Below are 25,092 nucleotides of genomic sequence, written 5' to 3'. Positions count from 1 at the left end.
GAATTATTAGCGCTTTCGTTATACTGACTATTTTTTGTTGTGACTCTTTACACCATATATTTTCTTATTTATTTTAATATTGACATCAAGTAACACCATGCATGGTTCAATCCATTAAAGAAATACTGACACCAGAATTAAACTCTTTTTTTTTTTTTTTTTTTACATCTATCATAATATTGCCTTTGAAAACAATTTATAACTTTGCCGTAAAGCATTTGCACAATGTTTTTACATTACTTGTCTGATCCCCCATGTTCCTGTATGAGGGGGCTGCTCAGGGTCGGACTGGACCAGCGGGACACTGGAAAAAAACCCGGTGGATCCACCGCCGGGCCAGACCCCCTCTCCCGATATTGGGATTTGAAAAAAATAATTATTCTTTGGTATCGCGCAGTGCCGACTGTGCGCTGAGCAACGCAGTTCAAGCATGTGTGTGGTGCCATTTGCACATGTGTGCCGAGTCATGCAGGTGCATCACAGTAGGGGGGCGGGGGTTCCCTGGACAGCAGTCCCCGAGCCCCCAAATCCGATCCTGGGGCTGCCATATTTGTGCAGCAGGAGTCGGTTAGCATTAGAAACTTTAACTGACAGGCTGAGAAGGGACAGTCACGTTGGCAAAACAGTCAGGTTTAGAAACATCAACTTACAATTACAAAAACAAACCTCTCAGCAAAAAACGATCAGAGAATGTAACCTGTTTTTCAACTGTGAAACTAATGTAAAGGCATGCATAATATGCTTTGAATCATTGTTACACACCCAGGTTGCCCTGATAGGATATCATTTACACCACAGGCTTTGACATTATTCTGATCGGATTCAAAGTGTTCAGGGGCATATTTCCCAACAGTCCAGAATGCATGGTGGGGTTACCCAATGTATACATGGGTGTTTTGGGCAGATTAGGAGTGTAACTGAATGCACAACAATACCATGTTGGTAACTTAGCTGTAGACCAGTGTTCCCCAACCAGTGGCTCTGGAACAATATGTTACTCACCAACCTGTTAGATGTTGCTCCCAGTGGCCTCAAAGCAGATGCTTATTTTTGAATTTCTGTTTCTGGCTCAAAGTCAAGCTTTAGTTGTATAAAAACATATGCACTACCAAACAGAGCCTCCTGTAGGCTGCTAGTCCACATAGGGGCTGGCCAGCCTTACACTTATTTTCATCTGATTTATTAAGAATTATCTTAATCTATTATACATTTTTTATAGGACTAAGTTTTACCTGCAACTTGCTTTCAAAGTTAAAACTCCCACATGGTTGCTATCTTAATCTGCATCTTTTAAAATCCCAAATGCTTGTCAATTCTCACATTCTGCCAAATTAATCCTTTGATCAATGCAGAATATTAATATTTATCTAGTCATCTTCTCTCACAAAACAGCTGCACTATCATCACTGAGGTGCAGTTCATCCTTAAGCTCATGATAATTACACTTATAGTCAGGGTTGGACTAGGGGGCCCAAGCTCTTCCTGCTGTGTCGGCGTGCCGCATGTGTGCACATGCTCGAAAACTGCCCAAAGGAAGGGGAGGCCTTCGTATTGCCAATGTGGGTGCGGATGTGGGTGCGGATATGGGCTGACAGGGCCCCTCCAGCCCAGTCCGACCCTGCATATAGCCTAAATAAACAAATCTGTGGTACAGCAAGGCAGATGGAAGGTGAATCCATTTAACTCTTAAAACTATGTCACTAAGAAGTGAGAAAATAATCTCATAACCTAACTAGAGAAATACTTCTCTAGGGTATAAGTAACTCATGGATGGACAAGAAAACAAAATTCCACTATCGGCATAAGTCATGTTATGAATTTTACTGTTAAGAATAGTAGCGAAGAGTGATTCCAAAAAAGTTGCATGCATTTTAGTGGGATAGGATATATGTAATTTCTGATTTATTAAACATCAGTTAGTAACTACAACAGGAAGCAATACATTCCACTTTGAACCAATAATGGCAGCCAGGCAGCTACAAAGTGCAATAATAAGCATATAAGTTGAAACAATGTTGAGTGATTGCCTAAAAGTAACAAATTGTCAGAAATAACTGGAGTTACAGAGTATCACACAGATCCTCTGAGCGCTAACCCATTCTCTCCCAGCAACCCAGTTCAGATAGCTAAACATTGGAAACATTAAACCCTGACATGGCACAATCAATTAAAATTTAACTTTTAATAGAATTAATAAATATAAACTAATGCACACGGTCTGTGAACAAATAAACACAACTTGGCAAACTCGCTGCGTTTGATTGCGCAGTGCTGGACCGTGTCCATAAAATACACACATCTAAAACCTGCATATGGTGGACAGGTGGTTGAGCATTGTCAGTTAGTCCGTGCTAAATAATAATATGTAAGCCTTTTCAATTGGGCAAGTTACAGACCATTTTCAACAGCCCCCCTCCCCTCCATTACCATACAGCGCAGCCTTCCTATCTACATTGGGAGAGGTCGGAGCAATTCTCACCATCGTCCACCTATGCCGCCCTACGCATTTCGCTGTGTTACCGGCTTCTTCAGGGGCATAAGTGGTGTGCCGTCGTGGCTTCTTCATTTAAATATGTTCCCGTCTGCTTCCCCACATGCGGTAGTTCCAGCTTAGTAACGTCACTTTCAGACGATTCTTCACCGGTCGGCTTAAAGGACCGGTAACATCAAAAAATTAAAGTGTTTTAAAGTAATGAAAATATCATGTAGTGTTGCCCTGCACTGGTAAATCGGATTTGTTTTCTTCAGAAACACTAATTTAGTTCATATAAACAAGCTGCTGAGTAGCAATGGTGGAAATTGAAAAAAGGCTATATGGCACAAGATAAATAATGGATAACAGATAACATTATGTCTACATGGCTACACAGCAGCTTATTTATATAAACAATAGTATTGTTTCTGAAGCAAACAAACCAATTTTACCTGTGCAGGGCAACACTGCATTATATTTTTATTACTTTAAAACAATTTCATTTTTTGATGTTATTGGTTCAACATTCCCCTTTCTGTAGTGCACATGCGTTGCCCTAACTATCAAGCCGAGCCTTGTGCGCATGTGTAGCCTTTACTATTGCGAAGTATCTAGTGTATCTAAGTGGCTCCATTGTTTCATTATAGACTGGGCTCGAACATATAAAGTGTATTGTGCTCATACTGTCAGTCCCATACTCAATGATACCAATTTATATCATTGGTTTTTACACTTCTTAGTTATCTAATGCCCTTACTTTTTAGGGAAGAGTATACTTTTCTGCATGTCCTATAAAATGGTGAAAAGGTAAATCCTTCAATCAATCCTCTAATTGCAGCAATTTTCTTATTTACATCCTATTCTATTGGTCTGTTTTACTTGTTACACTACAATAAATTTCATTACCTTAGTATTTTCATTGTGGCGTTCGCTACTGATGTATTGCGTTTGTGTTTAATATCCCCCACATTTTCTAGAATTCTTCTGCAGGATTCTCTCAAAGTTTTGCCCACATATTGCTTCCCACATACAGTATGCATAACATTACATAAACTACACATGCACTTTTACAAATTATATTGTTTTTTAATTCATATTCTGCATTGACCCTTGTTCATGTAATTATAGATGTCCTCTCAACTAACGGGCATGCCAAACAGTCCCCACATTTGTAACAACCTACTCTTTTAATTGTTAACCACGTTGACGTGTTGGAGCGAGTATAGTGGCGCTGAGTTAATTTATCTTGTAGATTTCTACTTCGTCTGAAAGTAATCAGTGGTTTTTTACTAATAACCTCTTTTAGTTGGTTGTCTTGTTGTAATATGTGCCAGTGTTTTTTCACAAGCTGTGTGATCTTATTATGTTCTGTACTATAGTCTCAGATAAGTCTAAATGTTTTGGTTTTGTTGTTGTCATTCAGCCTGGTATATTTTCTTGGGACTAAGAGGGACTGTCTATCTGTCTCTAAAGCTTTTTTATAGGCACTCTTCAGAGTTATGGCTATAACCTCTCTCTTTGAAGCGCTCGTGCAGTTTTTTTGCCTCAATTTTAAAATCCTCTTGAGTGCTACAAATTTTCCTGAATACAAAATTACGTTCCCACCATCCGAGAAAACTGTTGGCATAAGTGGGTACATATGGGCTTCCCATGGCTGTACCTCTTATTTGATGGTAATATTTATTATTATAGGTAAAGTAATTGTGTGTTAGAACAAACTTCAAAAGTTCAATTATAAAAACATTGTGACTTAAATACTGTTGACCTCTTGGTTTGAGAGTTTCTCTCACTGATTCAAAACCAACTACATGTAGAACGCTCCTATCCTTGATAATGATGTTACCCCCTTATAACTCAGTTTTATGATAATGTCACTAATCATTTCCAGGTGGTCCTAAAAAAGCTGGAGTGTGAATGGATGTACTCATATCGGACTTGTTACTCCTGGGCTGTTTTTTATTATCGTTCCGTCTCTCAGGACTCAAGGATGTATCTGATGTTTCGCTCATTTCACTATCTGAGCTACTTATGTCTGATATGGGACAAGTCATTCTTCCCATTTGCTTAATTTTAGGTATTGATTATTATAAACCTTATTGGAGGCAAAATCTGTCTTATTGCTACAAAATTTCTTCCATTTTCTAGATTTTAACTCTGCTGATACATTATTGATCTTAGACTGTAAATCATTTTCCCATTTTGTAAAAGATTTGTCCTCCTTATAGCTCTCCACCACTTCAAGATTATGTTCAACTTCTTCATTAACTTGTTCTATTAAAGATTCCTCTGCTGACTTGATCAGCTGCATCAATTTCACAGAGCACTTAGTTAAAATATTATCACAGAATACTGTGTTATCTAAATGACCTGTGGGATGGGATCAGTTTAACCCTTAATCCTCTCGGGATTATAGCTAATTTCAAATATTTATCCAAAGTAGTGATTTCCCACCATAATTTGGTTTGTCTAATCATGGCCTGTTTTAAGGTTTTAAAGAAGAACTAAACCCTAAACCAGCATAAAGTTTTAGATTCTCAATAGCAGCAATGATCCAGGACTTCAAACTTGTCACAGGGGGTCACCATCTTGGAAAGTGTCTGCGACACTCACATGCTCAGTGGGCTCTGAGCAGCTGTTGAGAAGCTAAGTTTAGGGGTTGTTGAAAATTATCAAGAAGGAAAATGAGGTTGCCCTGTAATATAAGCTGATGCTATAGGGCTGATTATTACATTCTGATACTAGTAGGACTGGTTTCTGTGATGTCATGTAGTAATTATCTGTATTAATTACTAATCAGCCTTATTGTGACATTTATATTCGATGTGTACTGTATATTGTGAGTGGGTCCCTGAACTAAGTGACAGCAGAACAGAGCATGTACAGTGAATTAGTAGAAAAGAAGATGGGGAGCTACTGGGGCATCTTTGAAACACAGATCTCCTCTGCAAAACAGCTGTGGTTGCCTTGGACTGGTACAGAAGGTAAAAACATAATGTACAACACTTCTTTAGTTATGATTTCGTTTTTCTTTAAACCTATTGAACACTTTCATTCATTGTGCCACATTGGGTGGAAGAAAACCTATTGGGTCTCAGATTTTTAGCCAAAAGCATCCCATGGTAATAGATACAGTGCTAAAAGTTTTATGAGTTTAGAGGGATACATAATAGCTGCACGGAGGACTAAATTAATTACAACGAATATATGTCTCCTTTTGGGAAACGTGACGAAAAGGAAGCTTCGCATCACAACGCAGACAAACCTACAGTCTGCCTCCGCCAGACATAACACGCTACAACAATAACAACCTTCCATCATGCGCTTCGATGAGATCACGTGAACAGGCGTGCTTGGTTGCTGTCGCGAGGTTTTGATGGTCTGTTGTTGTGGCTGAGAAGATGGCTGCCGGGACTGGGAGTGAGTTTGGAAAGCACAAAATGCTTTTAATAAGAACATTCATTGCATATATTTAACGGGACGTGTGAATCGATTTTGCTTCCGGGTGGAGCGTGTTTTATTTTTTTACTTAACGCCTTCCTAAGATCCAAATACATCCCTGTATTATATGTATACGATTGTGTGGTTTTAGTGAATGCTCCATTAATTTAAGCATGTTTAATGTGTCATATGTATACTGATTTATTTTCTTTTACTGGACCCTACAGCCCATAGTGTCCCACAGGAGGATATGGGTTCCCCCATTTAGTTTCATTAGAAGATTAAAGGGATCCTGTCATGGAAAAACATGTTTTTTTTCCAAAATGCATCAGTTAATAGTGCTACTCCAGCAGAATTCTGCACTGAAATCCATTTCTGAAAAGAGCAAACAGATTTTTTAATATTCAATTTTGAAATCTGACATGGGGCTAGACATATTGTCAGTTTCCCAGCTGCCCCTGGTCATGTGACTTGTGCTCATATAAACTTTAGTCACTCTTTACTGCAAGTTGGAGTGATATCACCCTTCCCTTCCCCCCACTAGCAGCCTAACAAAAGAACAATGGGAAGGTAACCAGATAGCAGCTCCCTAACACAAGATAACAGCTCCCTGGTAGATCTAAAAACAACACTCAATAGTAAAAGCCAAGTCCCACTGAGACAGTTACATTAAGTAGGAGAAATAACCTGCCAGAAAGTAGTTCCATCCTAAAGTGCAGGCACAAGTCACATGACTGGGGCAGCTGGGAAACTAACAATGTGTCTAGCCCCATGTCAGATTTCAAAATTCAATATAATAAAATCTGTTTGCTCTTTTGAGAATTGGATTTTAGTGTTGAAGTCTGCTGGAGCAGCACTATTAACTGATGCATTTTGAAAAAAACATATTTTCCCATTACAGTATTCCTTTAATCACCCCTGTCTTCCTTTTTTTCAGTGGGGCTTATTAACTTTTTAATATCCAATTTAAGTAAATAGAGTAACACCCATTTGATAACCGGGGTAAAATAAAATGTTGTTGTTTTTGTACTTTACTTTATGAACAGAGGTGTGTTCTTTGTTATGGTTGTCACATCTGTTTTTGGGAAAAAATTTCCATTGTAGTTCACTGAGATCCAGAAATGTCACTATAGATTCATGTGTGTAAATTGCACCAACGCCCCCACTCTTGCACCCACCATTTACCTTAAAAACTGTTTGGATATCGCTGTGATGACCACTGCCACCAGTAGTCACACCACTGCTACCACCAGATGCTAGGACATTAAGCTTTCCAATTTACTCTAATAAATAGATGTAGACCAGTTGAGTATATCGTCCATAATGATAGTTCCTACTTATATGTACACGATAGTTATGGGCATACAGTGCTCTAAGCCAATTTTAAACTATTGCTTATCAACCTGTCTAAGGATTCAAGGTTGTTAGTGCATGTTTTGCTTCTGTGGTTGTCAATGATATAATTATATTAGTCTGCAGTAAAATATTTTCATTATGGTGGCTAGCAACATTTGTTTGTGTTCTGACCACCACTTTCTGATTCATTAATTTTTCTCCCATCAGAACACAAGCTTTTGAATGTTGGCCCAACAGAACCATGGTCTATTCGGGAGAAACTCTGTCTTGCATCTTCAGTCATGCGGAGTGGCGACCAGAACTGGTGAGAAATGTAATTGTTACATGATATTAGGTTTTGCAACATGTATGTGTGTAGCATGAAAGAAACAAATCTTGTTTCTATTAGTGTTGCTATGCTTTTATTGGATGTGCAGCTTTTGATGCATATTTGGGCTTTTTCATGTTCAGGGTATCAGTAAGTCGTGCCATCAAGCCCTTTGCAGAGCCAGCTCGCCCTCCTGATTGGTTTTCTCAAAAGGTAAGAGAATATTTTGTGAGCTTTGATATTTTAACACAGTAGTCCCCAACCAGTAAGCTCTTAAGCAACATGTTGCTCTCCAACCCCTTGGATGTTGCTCTCAGTGTCCCCAAAGCAGGGGCTTATTTTTGAATTCCAGGCTTGGAGGCAAGTTTTAATTGCATAAAAACTAAGTATAGTGCCAAACAGAGCCTCCTGTAGGCTGCCAGTCCACATAGGGGCTACCAAATAGCCAATCACAACCCTTATTTGGCTGGTGCTGCTCCTCACATTTGAATGTGGCTCATGGGTAAAAAAGGTTGGGGACCCCTGTTTTAACATATACCACAATAAAACAACATAACCTACCATAATGCATATATTAAAATAGCAGTCATAGGTATGGACATCACATACATACACTGCCCCTTATGAAAGCCACTATAGACTTTTTTTTGGCATCACATGCCAGTCAGACAAAAGTAACTCCCATGTGTCATTGCATCAATTCCACGATTTATAGTGGGAACAATCAATGATTGTCTTATTTTATTGCCATGATTTTTCACAGTAGCACAGTATGAAGATATAGATAGGTTTCAAAAAGGCATGTACTGCTGTTGTGTTCAATCTGAGTCTATTTGTGTGAGTTGGCACCAATAACTGAAGGTGAATTTCAGGGAATAAATTGTTGGTCAAGGAACTAGCTAGGAGTGCTACTGGATTCTTATACCTGATGCTGGTATACATTTTTTTAATAACGTACACATCAATAACTTGTTGTTCCTAAATAAGTTATTTCCTAAAATGTTCTGTAATAGTAAAATGTTTGGTAATAGTACGTGTTATAAGGTGTTTCTCTTTCTCATACCTAACCTGAGACTGCCCTGTTCCTGACTGGATCATGCTAAGCTCTGGTAGGACAGGTTACTTCCCAGCACATATTTCAGATTGTTCACCAGAAATAAAGACTTTTTTAAATTACTTTTCATTTTTTATTTTTTTAGTTTTTCCAAAAACTCAAGTTTAATGTCCCTGTCTATGGTGCTTCAGTTTGGCAGCTCAGTAATTCAGGTGCAGACTCTAAACTGTTAAAATTTTGCAACATCTAATTGATACATTTTTCAGCAGCATCGCTGGAAATGTATCAATTCTAACAGTTGCCTTTAATGAAACACAGGGATTCTGCTCAGCAGGGACAAAGATAAGAAATGTATCAGCTAAATGTATCAATTTAGAATAGTTTACAGAGTCGGCGACCCCCTCCCAGAGCTGCTTTATGAGGTGAAAAATTACATTTACATATGGAAAATAAAAAGTAATTGGGGAAAAAATCTTCTGGTGAACTATCTGAAACTAACTTAACTGAAAAAAATGTTGAAAGGTGAACAATCCCTTTAATGGGCTGTACACCTTAAGAACACAAATAGTTTACTTTTTGCTCTCGACACTACCTACAGCCTAACTGAGATGCACTTGTTAATAAAAATCCACTTTTGTTTCATACAGCTAAAGTTTTACACTTCCAGGTGTAGACGCAGCCTAAGACAGCACTCGGGCAAACAAACTCACAGCACTACTCCCTGTCTGCCCTTTTTTCTGATTGATCATAACGTTATACAACTGAGGTTTATTTCATTGGTCATAGATCACAGTGTCTGTCATATCCATAATCACGGGTGACACCTGTGCAGTCCCCCCCCCCCATTGGTCCTCTCCGCTATTACACTGAAGCTGTATTAACGTGTTGCTTTAATGTAATGTATCTTCATTTTATCTGTTTGATTATTTCAGCACTGTGCCTCACAGTATTCTGAACTGTTGGAAACTACAGAAACCCCAAAGTGAGTACAAACTATTCAACTTTTAATGAAATGGCACTATTAGCTATAAACAAAATCCACTAATGCTAGAGGAATAATATTTTCCCTTATTTTGTTTTGTTGTTATTGATTTTGGCCTTACCCAGATAGTTGTCTGAAATACTGCAAGTTTATTGGGATGGGCTGCTGGGCAAAGGCTATGAGCAGGCTAAGGGCCATCAAAATGCTTTTAAGAGCTGCATCCAGCCTGCAGAACTGAACTTGTACAGCTCTCGTATTCTATATTATACCAGTGCTTTCAAATATTTTCCATATTTAAAATGTCACATGTTTAGGAGCTGAGTTTAGACACAGTGCTATAATGGGTTTTTGTAATATTTAATTCCTGTTTCAGTGATTTAAAAAATATTGCAATTTGGGACAAAGCCAAGACCAACTCCTATGGCCTCTTCTACACTGACCCAAAGTTTTTAGTGTAGCTAATTGCAGGCAAGACAGAAACACTTTCCCAACTGATGGAGTAGTCATTTTAACCTTTTGGTTCATGTGAACTAAAAGTCTCTTTGCCAGCACCAGTCATATTTGGTGTAACCACAGCATTAACACTGTGAGCTGGTCGTTCAGATAAGGAAGTCTTTTAGTGCTTGAACAATTTTATGTGTTAAAACCAAAAACTCCCTGTCACTAAGTTTTTCAGATGATTAATGGATTTTTAAAAAAACAGATTATTTTCTTCTCTGGAGCCGCCTAATCTTTTTCCACACTAATGTAGTGGGCATTTTTCCTTTGATGGAAATTTCGAAGAAATATGGTAGTTGATTTAGATGAAAATATTTTTTTAATGTGTCATTGTATAAGTAAAGACAAATACAAGACGTAACCCATTATCAATATATTAAGGACATTGAGTCATTTTGTGCCTTGAGCTACTAAAAAATGCCTTACCCTTTAAACAAAACAGGGATTATATGTCCATATAATGCAATATATTTAAGATGGCCAAATACATCAAAGTCATCCCTGGTATGGCCAGTCCTACACTCAAGTTTCATCTGATTCTTTAAGAATTCAATTGCTTCATTATACTTATATTGTATAAGTAAATAGAGCTTGCAGCCCTATGTGCTGCATATATTTCACCCTTGCCTTGTATAGCATTTTGTTTGTACATGTATAGTATCAGTTATCTAGAATGCTTGGTACATGTTTTTTTTTGGATAGGGTCTTGTCATAATTTGTGTCACTATACCATAAAGTGATACTGACGACAGAAGTATTTGCCTGATGCTTTTACATTCCCTTTCTTACCCCCATGTTCCTCTATGAGGGGGCTGCCATAGTTGTGCAGCTGTTGGCATTATAAACTCTAACTGACAGACTGAAATGGGGCAGTCAGGTCAGGCTTAGGAACGTCAAGTAATAATTACTTACAAAAACAGAACTATCCGCAAAAAAAACGATCAACGTGACCCATATGTAACTTTTAAGGTAGATTAATATTTTGAAAAGAAAATTTTTAGTGTCCGTATCACTTTGTCTGTTAAACTTCATTTAAAAATGTTAAAAATCAAATAACCAAATAGGATTTGTTTTTCCACCAATATCGGTTCATGTAGCTTAGTTAAGATCAAGTAAAAAGTATTGTTCTATTATTATAGTGAAAAAGGAAGTAATTTAAAAAAAAATGATTTGCTTAAAATGGACTTTATGGAAGAATGCCTTCCGGTAAATCTGAGCTTTCTGGATAAAGGGTTTCTAGATAAGGGATCTCATACCTTTATTTAAAGGGAATGATGATATTGAAGGGTACTGATGGACTGGTTGAGTCCACAGTTTTGCAGTGTTTTTATGTTCTTGTGCGGCTGTCTTTAAACCTATGAAGTAACTTTGTACAAATTGTATTTATTCCTACTTTCCAGACGAAAAAGAGGAGAACGAGGTGAAGTGGTGGAGACTGTGGAGGATGTAATTGTACGGAAACTGACAGCTGAAAGAATTGAAGAGCTGAAAAAAATTATTAAAGAGACTCAGGAGAAATACAGGTAAAGTTAGTGTTGCAGGCCTGTGCAACAATATTTCTTAGTAAAAATAGAAATATTGACATAATCTCAGTATCACTTAAAGGGGAACTCAAATTGTGTTTTTCATACAGAAAGAAATTGTCTTTTTAAGCATGCTTCTAAAAAAATTTTTTCTAAAGTTATTTTGTTAATGTAATTGCAGTTTAAATATGTAGTTGTTTATCCTTTCCTGTTCTCTAGTTCTGACTAGTTTTGATCCAAGCGTACTAATCATGTGGATTCTGCAACATTGGTTTAAGGATCTGAATTTGAAGTGGATATATGGCTTTCAATAGCATTTACTTTACAAATAACTGTAAAACCATGTACATGTTTTCCGTTATTAATGAAAAAAAACTGGGGAGAGGTGTATTTACTCTTTAAGACAACCCCCAGCATTGATAGAATTTTTTTTTACCATACTGTATTTTCACCTTTTCTTGGGTAGAAAACTGAAGAAAGAAGCAGAACTTATTCAGAGTGGGCATTTGGACAGCAAGCTGGAGGACCTGTGGAATGAAACTTTGGCGTGAGTTTTCTTTACGTTGCACACTTATATTCAGACAGATTAGTATGGGTCATTTGATTAACAGTGCTAACAAATTCAGTCTTCCATTGTACACTGTAGCAAAAAGAAGCAGGAAGAAGAGGAGGCAGAAATGAAGAGAAAGGCCACAGAGGCTGCATATCAAGGTAACATTGTAAGAAATTTGCTGGGTGGATAGAGACATCTGTACTGTTACAATTTGCACTAGGAATATACAGCCAGGTGACCTTTTCTGCAAGTTTTGATGATGTGGGTGAGCAGGGGGAGCGGTACTGCAAGGTTAAATCCAACTTTCAGGAGAAGACTTGGGGAGTTATTTGTCAAAGGTGATTGTGAAGGTTATTTTTCAGTCAAAAATCAATTCTTTTGGGTTAAAAAAAAATAGAAAAATCCAAGTTTTTTTTAAAAGGAAAAAACTCGAATTTTTTGAGATTTGTTATACCCCGAAGCTGGAAATAGCTCATATTCAAAAAATATGCCATCTACAACCTGTCAAGGTCATGTAGAAGTCAATGGCAGAGGTCCCTTTTTGAAGATGTTAATAGCCTTCATGATGTTTGTTTTTTTCAGTGGGTTTATTTGAGTTTTTCACCCTGACTACTGACTACTGATTCAAGTTTTTTTTTTTTTTTTTTTTATTTACATTACAACCATCCGAGTTGTGAGGTCTAAATAACCCCCTTAATGGAAACAGACACTCAAAAAGAAAAGCAGTTGGCAATTCTGTTGGTCGTGGTTCACAGACCTGGTATCTTCATTCAATGTCTTCCTGCGTCCCTTTTTAAATAAAACAGATCTGCTAGACCCCCCCAAGTAAAAAAAACTGAATTCAAGGAGTTCTGTTTAAAAAATCGCACAGAAGCCTTCCTCCTCCTTTCCTGTATTAACTGCCTACAATGGTGTTGTTTTTACACTTGAACCAATGCATTGTTCTGTATTTTTATCACAAAGGCATACACATTGCCAGTAGACTCCCTCCCCTCAGAGTTATGTCCTATTTGTTGACAGAAAATAATTTTATTAGTTGGTGCAGATTTGCAGTGTGACCACTTGTTCATCTGTAACATACTTTAACCCACTTTTGTCAGGTTCATGTGTACTCAGCTGTAGCCATATTTGATATAAAGTAGCTGCTGGCTGTAGTTCAGGCTAAGCGATAAAGGGGTTGTTCACCTTCCAAACACTAATTTATTCTCAGTTGTTTTCAGATTGTTCAACAAAAATAAACTTTTTTGCTTTCCATTTTTTTTGAAAATTGATTTTCATGTCCTTGGTGTTTGTCTAACTGCTCAGTAATTCGGGTGCAGATTCTGAACTGTTACAATTTGCTACATTAGGTGATACATTTCTCAGCAGCATTTGTGGAATATTAGCAACTATTGTATCAATTCTAACAGCTGCCTGTAATGAAACTCAGAGATTCTGCTCAGCATGTACAAAGATAAGAAATGTATCAACTAAATGTATCAATTTAGAACAGCTACAGAGTCGGTGATCCCCCTCACAGAGTTGTTTCAGAAAGACATAAGGTGAAAAATTAAACTTTAAGTTTCAGTTTTTAAACAAAATGTTAAAAAAAAAGTTTTTTTCTCTGTGAACTATCTGAAAACAACTGAACTCTAAAAAGTGTTGGAAGGTGAACAGCCCCACTTTACTTTACCCATTCCTATTTTGTTTTGAGGTCCCCACAGTGTCTGTGCTGTCTGGGGGTAATTTTTCCTTAATTAACAATTCTACACACTGCACACCACAATAAAACTTTAACATTGAAATAAACTGTAGTGAAGCAATTGTACTGTAGATCAGCTGGCATACCATTTTTAATTAGACATTTCTGTAAAAGCTCTATGCTGTATCTGGCAGATTTTAGATTCTTTTCTGTTGTGCTTTAGCTCGTCTGGCAGCTAAGAACATTCCTCGCCGTACTAGCACAATGAGCCGCCCCTCTGTGGGATCCTCATCTCCAGGAGGAGAGTTTAGCTTGGTTGACTTGGCACCAATTAACAATGAGGAGGGAAGTGTGGGGGTAAGTACCTTGTTCAGATTAAAAATATTGTAGTTTGTTGTTGACTAATTCCATTGATCTTAAACCATATTCCTGCTGTTTTCACTTATCCATATTATTTTCCTTCAGGTAAGTGTAGGGTCATTGTCAAGCACCTCAGTTCCGACTTTCATTGGGATTCCAGATACCCCTCCACCTGCTTCTGCCCCCCCGGAATCCCCATTGACCCCTGTGATGGACGACTCTCCCCAGAAAAAGATGGCGGGACAGAAAGGAACTCCTCCCCCCTCCCCGCTGCTTTCGGAGCTCCTGAAGAAAGGCAGTCTGTTGCCTTCGAGTCCCCGGCTGGTATGGAATCCCGACCCTAGTGCTCAGAGAGACTGCCCCCAAACTTCCCATAGTAATAGGGAGGAACATATGCTTGGTAGTCAAAATTTCCTGCCATACTCATTTCATTCTTTTCAGGTGAGCGAAGGTGAAATGGCTATAACATCTGGCAATAGTGCCAGTTCAGGTGTACTCATGGATCTTGGAGTTTTGCCAGTTCTTCATGGTGGTGATCTACATCCTATACCAGGAACAATCCCAGCATCACCAGCCGCTTCAGGTACGTGCTTGTACTCTGGGTTGAGTTGGTTCCTGTTTATAACACAAACTTACAAGTACCGATTAATCTACTCTTCAAGTAGGTTCATGCTTTTGATTTCTGAATTCCTGCTTATTTGTTGTAATCCTTCCATTTCTCTCATGTGGATGGAATAAAACCTTATTAAAATGGTGCCACATGTGACCACCACTACTTTTAATTCTGCCAGATGCTTAAGAGGCCTAAAATGATCTCAATAATGTTAAAGGTTCTTATAAATACTAATCTAATAATGCCATGCTGTGGCACTTTCTCGTGTTCATTTGAGTGGTCTTGTCTTTCTGTAAAGTAGTAACTCCTTATACACTGCTATTTCTGGCCTCCCCTCCTATTCTTTTTCCATGTATCTTCTTACCCTGTTAGGTGCTCCCACTCTGTCCCGGCTTCTAGAAGCTGGTCCTGCACATTTCGCTTCTCCTCATGCTTCATTTTCTACTACTGCCAATGAATCTCCGTCTAAATCTTTGCTGGCTCCTATAGAGTCTCGGGCAACTATTGTAATGATGTCAGCTTTGCCAATGACCCCTGCTGTCCCAGGTAAATTATGCCTTGGACTTTTCTCCTTGTTTGCTTATATTTTAATTTTGATGAACTGATTATCTGCACATTGTAAAGCAACGGGTTATGACCTTGGAGAATTACAGCCCCAGTAGGTTGCCTGTCTCCAAGCCAGAAGTGAGGTAGACTGGCAGGTTAATTTTAATTCAATTTACACTTTTTACAGGCTTAGCACTTCTCTATTTTTGCCTAGCATGCCAAAAGTGCCCATAGACTTATTTGTATTATTGTTATATGATTATCCATCCCCTAAAACATGTGAAATAGCAGATAACTGGCCCATGACAAGAATATCTGGACATCAATGCGCCACAAGCATTCCAAGTTGCAGTGTATTTGTTATTGAGATTTTTATTTAAGGGTAATAGACCTTGATTTTGTATTGTTGTCCAGTGCCTTTTATACTGAGCAGCTCCCTCGCAAGCATTAACCTCAAATCTATTCCTGTTTGCCATTCATTCTTAACTCTCCTAGAAGGCTTAGCCCCACAGGTTGGGAACCACCGCCTCCTAAATGTGAGGAGGGTTTTTGGATCAGTTTTTGGCCTTCGTCTATTTAAGCTCCCAAACATAGCCTATAGGTTACAAGACAGGCATGCTACTGGCCAACAAGACAGCTTTGTTAGCATTGAGGTAATTCAAAAATCCAGAGGTTTTTTTTTAAACTTTAATTTACATTAATTAAAAATATATTTGCCAAGAAAGATATAGTCAAGATGCACAAAATTCATATTTATATATTTATTCCAAACTCTAGAAAAGTGTAACAGAAAAGATGACCCATCCTTCTGTTTTAACATAGTGACTCAGCAAGACAGCAATGACTCTGCTTCAGATCCTCACTCCATCTCAGTATCCATGGACAGCAGTGACATCTCCATGATAATAGACTCAATCAACAAAGAGTGCATGGCAAGCAGTGATGGGGTTGGACAGTCCAAGGATGAAACCTCAGAAGGCAAGGCGGATTTGGACCTTTCTGAAAAAATGGACATGGAAGAACTTGATTTTGAAACTGTTGGAGACATAATTGCCATTATTGAAGACAAGGTATGACTATGACACAGGGACTGGTATTTCAGTCATTGATGTCCCTGGCAGTACACAAGTCACTAATTTGTTGTTTAGCCACTTGTATTTTAGGAAACAAAAACTTACTACAACTTAAGAGATTTAGTAGTAGTACTATGCTAGTGCTCTAAAAATTCATGTTAATAATGTTGACCCTTTTAAACTATCGCTATCCCTTTCATCCCCAAGATTCTGTGTACAGGGAAACACTGATACTGGCATAGTCATGTCACCATAAGTCTGTGGTATCTCTCTGAGCAGGCTACAAGCATATCTTAGGTTTTGTTCCTCCTGTTGGGTATACCAGTTTTGCACTTCCAGCAGATTGTGTCCAGCCTCATCACTAGTGATGCCAGGCCATGCCAACTGGGTGATGGACCATACTCTTTGTTGGTTTCTTGTAAGGTGATTATAACCATACAGGGGAACTATATGCTGTGAAATGAATGTGGTAACTAACCAATTAGATTTCAGTAAGGCATTTATAGAAGAGCAATGGGGGGAGGGTGCAAGATAGACATTTTGAACATTTAAAAAAATGTATAAGGAAAATTAAACCTTTAAAACCTTTAAAAAAAAAATGTATGATGGAAATGTGAGCTATACTTTAGACATTAAAATTATGTCAAAACCACTTTAGCTGTTGATATAAACTATTTAAAGTATGCTATTAATTACCAGATGAAAATTGCATAAATGTTTTAAAGAGCCATTTTTCCCCTTGACTTAGGATGACCATCCAGAGGTGTTGGATGTGGCTGCAGTTGAAGCTGCTCTCTCTTTCTGTGAGGAAAATGATGACCCCCAAGCACTTCGAGGTCCCTGGGATCAGCCTGTCCAGGAACATACAGCTAATAGAGATACATTAGGGCAGTCACTAATTTCAGAGGCCAAAGAGTCCGAGAGTATAATGAACATCATAGAAATGAGCAATGAAATAAAATCGGAGCCTCCGGAGCCTGACCTGGAACCAGCTCAGGAGGAGGCTACTTCACTTGCTCCTCAACAACCTCTTTATCTTGGACACACCGAAGACCTGGAAGTACAAAGAGGAAACACTGAAAATGAGCCAGAAGAGAAAGTAGATCAAGTGAAAACAGAGGTATTTGTTTTGGAGCAAGACCTTTTTAATTTTTTTAAAGATTCTGCTTCTTGAATCTCATTCTTTGTTGCCTGCAGGAGCCCTATACTGAAGCACCACAGAGCCAGGTATTCCCAAAGGAAGAAGAGTCTGAGATCGGAATAGAGCCAACACCAATAGTAACTGGTGCGCAATGATTAAAACTGAATATAAGTTTGTTATAAGTTGCAGTATAGTTAAGGCTAGCAAAAATAGGGATTTTGTGAGCAGTTGATTTCCTTTACATGTTTGCATTGTTTTGCTCTTCTCCCATTCTTAGATGCAGTTAAATCAGAGCCACACCCAGGCAGCCTTCATAAGGTAATCCCATTGAGCTTTGTTTCCTTTGCAATTTCAGTGATGAGCGGTGTACAAACTTAAGCTAATTTCTGTGTCTAGGACTCGCAAGAGGAAGAAGAGGAGGAGGATGTGATGAGTGAGGCTGGGAGCCCAGAGGAACCAAAGGAAGAAGAACCTGGAGAGGAGTATCTCTCTGAGATGGATAATGAGCCACCAATAAGTGAAAGTGATGATGGCCTCAGTATTCATAATGCACATCTTCAGTCCCACACACTAGCTGATTCTATTCCTAGCAGTCCCGCATCTTCCCAGTTGTAAGTTTACAGTGTTCAGTGCAATTGTACATGTTTTTTTAGGATGTTACCATTCTTTATTCAGTTAAAACTAATAAACATTTATCATTAAAGCTCAGTTTGTAGTGAAGATCAAGAGGCAATACAAGCTCAGAAGATCTGGAAAAAGGCCATTATGTTGGTGTGGCGAGCAGCAGCTAACCACAGGTTGGTAACAAAACAATATAATTCTCCAGAATTTTCATAGTTGTTTTTTTCCCCTTTGACTGAAATATTTTGGAACAATCGGCACTAGTCACCTTTTAACGATTAATTGTTGCACTTTATTGGGACCATTAATGAAATGAAAAGTGGGGTTCAAGGGATTAATTAAGCACTGGCACTTTATAAATTATTAGTAGTAAATGAAACCAATGTCAGATTCCAAAATTAAATATAACAAAATCTGTTTGCTCTTTTGAGAAATGGATTTCAGTGCAGAAGTCTGCTGGAGTAGCACTATTAACTGATGCGTTTTGAAAAAAACATGTTTTCTGATGACAGGATCCCTTTAAAGGAGAAGGAAACCCCCAGGGCGCTAAACCCCTCCCCCCCTCCCCTGTGCTGCCCCCCCTCCCTCCTCCCCCCTGGCCTACCTGTCCCCCTGGGCAAATGCCCCTAACTTTTTACTCACCCCTCTGCGCAGGTCCTGTCCACGGAGTACGCAGTCGCCATCTTCTCCCACGCGCGTCTTCTTCCTGCTCTGATCGGTGTTTTCTGGCGCATGCGCAGTAGGAACAGGTACCGGTACGGCTCTACTGCGCATGCGCCGAATGTCACGAAGTGAAATCGGAAAACTTCGTGACATTCGGCGCATGTGCAGTAGAGCCGTACCGGTACCTGTTCCTACTGCGCATGCGCCAGAAAACGCCGATCAGAGCAGGAAGAAGACGCGCGTGGGAGAAGATGGCGACTGCGTACTCTGTGGACAGGACCTGCGCAGAGGGGTGAGTAAAAAGTTAGGGGCATTTGCCCAGGGGGACAGGTAGGCCAGGGGGGAGGAGGGAGGGGGGGCAGCACAGGGGAGGGGGAGGGGTTTAGCGCCCTGGGGGTTTCCTTCTCCTTTAAGAGGGGTTCCCAAACGTTTTCATATGACTGTATGTGCAACATGTTATACTGGTGCAATTGCCTTCTGAATGCTGAGAATCCACTATTTAGAGAGACAAAGTGTAAAGACCTTTTGTGTGCACCTCTTGATACAACTGTGATTCTCCTTGTCTTTACTTTTTTTTTCTTGACCCTGTGTCAATTCTAATTCTAATTTTACCTCTTTGGCTACAAACATGGTTTATTTTATGGATGGCTATTTGATGCAATAAGATAACAATCTGTTATATATTAATGCATTCGCCTACTGCCCTCACTGAAAAACTGTACTAATTAAGTGTTTGGTTCCACAATATTACAGAAAAAACAGACAAGAACTTCAATTAGAGTGGAGAGGAACAAGAATGTGGCCCCTAAGAGGCATAGCCTCACAAAACAGCAGTGATTTAATTTAACTGTTATTAAAGTAATTAAAGACTTTTCCGACTAATCTAATATATCTAATATAGCATTTAAATCCCTGATCAGCGTTTGAATTTCTTTTTACAAATATGTTCTCACTTTGCCTAGATATGCCAATGTTTTCCTGCAGCCTGTGACAGATGATATAGCTCCTGGCTATCACAGCATTGTACACAGGTAAGACAAGGTTGGCTTTATAATGAATTTGACACATTTTTATTTGATGACTATCAATATCTCTTTGTTTATTCTTTTTAAGACCTATGGATTTATCAACGATAAAGAAAAACATTGAGACTGGTTTGATCCGGAGCACTGCAGAGTTTCAACGAGATATTATGCTCATGTTCCAGAATGCAGTGATGTATAATAGCTCTGACCATGATGTATATCACATGGCTGTTGAAATGCAGAGAGATGTGTTGGAGCAGATCCAGGTATCTATTTATTTTCATGTTAAACTGTATTACTGTTATTGCTTAATTCCTAAATAGATTTTACTTTTATGTGGGGCATATATATTGTTTTAGGCACAGATTATTTACTATTTGCATTCATGAGATTGGGCCCCTTTACGTTGATAGACACATCACCAAAGTAAAGGCAACTTCACTGTATGGCCAATTGATGTTGCTTCTAGGGAGAATGCTAGAGTCGAGCTAAATGATGGCTGCCATCCATATATGAATGCACATATTAAGAAACGTAATACAGTTATGGGACCTATTATCCAGATTGATTGGGACTTGGGGTGTTCTGGATAATTTGGATCTTTATACGCATCTATTTAAAATTCATTTAAACATTAAATAAAACCAATAAGCAGGTTTTGCTTCCAATAGGGTATAATTATATCTTGGTTTGGATCAAGTAAAAGGTAAACAAATCTGAATTATTTGATTAATAAGGAGTCTATGGGAGATGGCCTTCCCATATTTCAGAGCTTTGTGAATAAGGGGTTTCCGGATAACGGATCCCATACCTGTAATAATAATAATAAGCAATGATCTATACCCTAATGTAAATGTATAGCCTCATTGAATTTTAAACCCGAATAAATTATATAGTAGTGTAAAATATTAAAGGGATCCTGTCATCAGAAAACATGTTTTTTTCAAAACGCACCAATTAATAGTGCTACTCCAGCAGAATTCTGCACTGAAATCCAATTCTCAAAAGAGCAAGCAGATTTTTTTTATATTCAATTTTGAAATCTGTCATGGGGCTAGACATTTTGTCAATTTCCCAGCTGCCCCTGGTCATGTGACTTGTGCCTGCACTTTAGGAGAGAAATGCTTTCTGGCAGGCTGCTGTTTTTCCTTCTCAATGTAACTGAATGTGTCTCAGTGAGACATGGGTTTTTACTATTGAGTGTTGTTCTTAGATCTACCAGGCAGCTGTTATCTTGTGTTAGGGAGCTGTTACAGCAGTAAAGAGTGATTGAAGTTTATCAGAGCACAAGTCACTTGGGACAGCTGGGAAATTGACAAAATGTCTAGCCCCATGTCAGATTTCAAAATTGAATATAAAAAAAATCTGTTTGCTCCTTTGAGAAATGGATTTCAGTGCAGAATTCTGCTGGAGCAGCACTATTAACTGATTCATTTGGAAATTTTTTATTTCCCATGACAGTATCCCTTTAAGTTTGACATCTGTCACTTTTTCAGATATCGAGTGAGAACTTAAGTGTCTCAGAATCAGTAGCAGAGCTGTCTGTAGACATGCATTATCCAGCCAAAGCCTGCGATCCATGTGGCACATGGGAAAATGCAGCAGCAATTACTGCATTCCTTAACCTTTTTTCCTCATCCCCACATATGGTCAGGCCTCCCATTTTAGAATTTATGCTGCTAAGTAGGGATGGGCGAATTTGACCCGTTTCGTTTGCCAAAAACTCGCCGCCGGGGAAATGTCGCGGGTTAAAGTCTATGGGTGTCAAAAAAATTTTTGTTGCGCGCCAAAATTGTTTGGTTTTTTTTGACGTACAACGCCATACAAGTCAATGAGCGTCTTTTTTGCAGCGAAACAAGGCAATAAAATTCGCCCATCCCTACTGCTAAGTCCATTTTGAGTGGTCATTAGTTTGTCTTTCCAAGATCAAATGAATTTTTCTAACAATTCCCTTATGTATGTGTGATTCTATTCTCATCCATAGCAATTCCTGGCCACCCAGTTAATCATGCAGACATCAGAGTCAGGCATAAGTGCAAAAAGTCTAAGGTTTCGAGATTCAACGCGCAAGCAAGATGCTTCAGAGAAGGTAAAAATACCCATGTTTGCTAATGTTTACCAGTGCAGAGAGGTCTAGCTATCGATGTACCTTTTTGATAACAATTATTTATTTTGATTTAGAGCTGCTTCAGTTCCCAAGAAATGTACAAAAAGGCAGTCTGAGAGCCCTATGGCACCTCTCTTTGCATGGTGTGATTGAATTGCTGAACTGCTAATCTTTACCTGGAGTTATGGCCTCATTCAACTGACCACATGTTGGCTTTGTAAAGGGTATTTAACAGGCACAGTGTAGGAAGGCATAAGGAAATCTATTTATGTCTTTAGTTAACTGTGTGAATTATGCTGCTCTTTAACAACTAGTGGAGGAAAGTGTTGCATTATTTCGTACAAATGAAGTTCTTTGTGGTGACAGCTCATGCATGCCAAAGCTTTCAAGCAGTTTGAACCTTTTACTTAGATTAATCAGTAACAAGTGAAGCGGGTACTTGCTATGGTTACTTCAGTCCATATCATGCAATATTTATATAAAAGCTGTGTTCTGCTATGGGTTTCTCATGGTCGCAACTTTCCGCTTAATGCTGTGGTTCTGTCTTCTCTTCTGCTTCATTTGATGTCGTGTGTCTAAAACGTGTGTTTTATGTTGGAGAGTCTCCGTGGAATCTGACCTGTTTTTCTGTTTGTCTGTCAACAGGACAGTGTCCCCATGGGCTCTCCTGCCTTCCTTCTCTCTCTCTTTGTAAGTATTGAATTGCTGCACTGGGTTTGGGAAGTCGTATCTGTCATAGCCTGCTTCCTTCAATAGTGAAAGTTATCAGACAAAGTTCTGAATGTCTTTTCTATGTGCTTTATTGGTAATGCTGTTCTCTTTCTACTGCAACTTGAACTGCTTTCTAAATTCTCTGTGCAGCTTTTCTCTTGAAACGGTGGTTTATAGCAGTGATTTAGCAGAAAGGTATTAATGTGTATGCAGGAGTTTTATTTTGTGCCTTAAAAAAAACACAAATCAGTACAGTGAAATGAAAAAGAAGAATATTTCTTCAGTGCAGATTTAGTTTGAGTAAGAGCATATTCTTCAGAGAATATTAAAATGTAAATGCAGGCAGGGTTGAGGGATGTCAGAGAACTGAAGGTATGTGAAAGTATTGTATTATATACATGAATGGCCTAATGTATTGCAATATAAATCATTAAGTAAGTATGCTGCAAGGATTAAAATGGAATAAAGTGCATTTCCCAGTAAGAAGAGGTTAATGTGGATTGCGAAATGCTTCTCTAATCCTTCTTGTTCACCTTATAGGATGGAGGTACACGTGGCCGACGTTGCGCCATTGAAGCAGATATGAAAATGAAGAAGTGAGCTGTAACCATCTGGAAGATCAGGCGCCATGGTGATCAAGTGTTCTGTTTGGAATAGAAGAATAGATTGCCATTCCAGTTGGAGCTAAATGCAAATTTCTGTTAATATATTGTGAATAACTTGTACATAATGTACAGTAAAACTCTGTGTAAACAACTTTCTTCATTATGTTTTGAATTGTCCAAAACTGGAAAATGTTGCTGTAGTTGAATGTTTGTTGGTGCAATTTGCAATTTTGTTATCAAGTATAGTAAAGTCTAGCCTTGTGTATCTACAGTATGTAAAGCTACACTTGCCCTGGAGGAACCTTTTCCCCTTATTGGCAACGGTAAAATCCCATTTCACTTCTTTTGGATATTGTGAGAATTATTTAACCTCTGTTAGTATTTTCTCCCACTGTTTGTTTTTTTTGAATCTACAATATTAATGCTAAGCATAAGCGAGTGATTGTCATTCTTTTGCTCCTTGGTGGAACTCCTATTAAAAGGGACAGTAACATCAGGAAATAAAGATGGATTCACACACACACATATAATTATATATCTTAATATATAATTGCATAATAGAATATTTTTTTATTAAATTTCCTTCCAGTCTTTGATTTCAGTATAGGCATGGTAATTGTTCCTCGTCTATAACAGTTGTATTATTTGGATAAAATCTATCTTATGGGAGACAGCATTTCTGTAATTCTGAGCTTTTTGGATTACATTTTTTTCTGGATAATGGATCAGATACCTGTACTGAGCAATGTGCAAACAGAACATTTTAAATATGGAACCAATCTTTTCTTATTCGCCAGAACATATGCGTTGTTTTAAGGCAAATACAAAAGTTTTTATTTTGATGACTGCGTCACTTGAATGATTTCTGTAATTTCTTTTGGCAGAGCATTTGTGGGCAGTTCATAAATATGCATTTACTAAGGTTCCGTTGAACACAACCGAGAGATTCACACAAAGATGACTTGAACACAGCAGACCTGAGAGAATAGGATAAGTGTAACCATAAAAACATAATTATATGTACAGAATAGAAATTAATCCTATCCTAATAAATCCCTATATCATTTCCATTCTTGTTGCTACTGGCCTTTTAAGTATTTGATAATGTACAGGTTCCAATTAAACAGTCCCAGGACTTTCATATATGTGTTTCAGACTAACAATATATTTTGTTTGTAAAGATAGAATAAATATTAGTTCTGTAAGACTCAACCTTTGGTCACACTGTTCCAGTCATATTTACATTACAAGAGTCATAAATGAATGTATCCACAGAAAGAGGGGTGCTGCATCCCAGCATCAATAAGTCAACTTTCTCTGTTGTCTCAAGGGGGACACAGGGACTATGGGGTTAAGCTCCACCCTCCAGGAGGCAGGACACTTATTCAATGAAAAAAGGGGCGTGCCAGTACTGTGGCTTAACCCCAGGCTAGAGCCAATGTATTCAGTTTTTAAGTGTCCTGCTTACTAGGAGGATGGACAACCTGCAAGCTCCAAGTTTTCAAGCTTCAAGTAGACAGGGGTGCTACCACAATCAGGGTTACCTGTATCTGTTGTGTACACCCCCTCCGTGGGAGGCCCACTGGAGTCATTCCCTGGCCCATAGGCTATAACAGACTCGGTTAGGCATGCCTGCACTCCTTGAGGGGGAGCAGAGGGCCTTACAGTGTGGCTGCATGTGAGTATAAAGGCTACTTTTACCTCACGCTGTGGTTGCTCTCCCCCCTACCCAATCTATTTCTGCTCTGGCTGTTGTGCTGCA

General features: G+C 38.6%; 1 protein-coding gene across 6 annotated transcripts; it reads left to right on the top strand.

Annotated features, from left to right (window-relative positions):
- Positions 1-5,752: 5,752 nt before the first annotated feature.
- brd8.L (bromodomain containing 8 L homeolog) lies at positions 5,753-24,172 on the top strand. 6 transcript variants are annotated; one of them, XM_018252270.2, is made up of 22 exons: positions 5,753-5,890; positions 7,475-7,571; positions 7,718-7,787; positions 9,561-9,610; positions 11,509-11,631; positions 12,098-12,178; positions 12,278-12,342; positions 14,089-14,222; positions 14,331-14,549; positions 14,667-14,808; positions 15,211-15,384; positions 16,207-16,454; positions 17,206-17,577; positions 17,655-17,742; positions 17,876-17,916; positions 17,995-18,209; positions 18,303-18,395; positions 19,845-19,913; positions 19,996-20,173; positions 21,892-21,996; positions 22,660-22,704; positions 23,266-24,172. In XM_018252270.2, the coding sequence occupies exons 1-22, from the start codon at positions 5,872-5,874 to the stop codon at positions 23,323-23,325; spliced, it is 2,688 nt and encodes an 895-aa protein (XP_018107759.1). In that variant the 5' UTR covers positions 5,753-5,871; the 3' UTR covers positions 23,326-24,172. The 6 variants fall into 6 exon arrangements, with proteins under 6 accessions (XP_018107759.1, XP_018107763.1, XP_018107762.1 ...); XM_018252274.2 differs by lacking the exon at positions 14,331-14,549; XM_018252273.2 differs by lacking the exon at positions 15,211-15,384.
- Positions 24,173-25,092: the final 920 nt, after the last annotated feature.

This window comes from Xenopus laevis, chromosome 3L (assembly GCF_017654675.1).
Source record: "Xenopus laevis strain J_2021 chromosome 3L, Xenopus_laevis_v10.1, whole genome shotgun sequence".
Taxonomy (NCBI): Eukaryota; Metazoa; Chordata; class Amphibia; order Anura; family Pipidae; genus Xenopus; species Xenopus laevis.
Note: the sequence above shows the minus strand (reverse complement) of the source record. Positions and strands in the feature narration are given on the sequence as shown.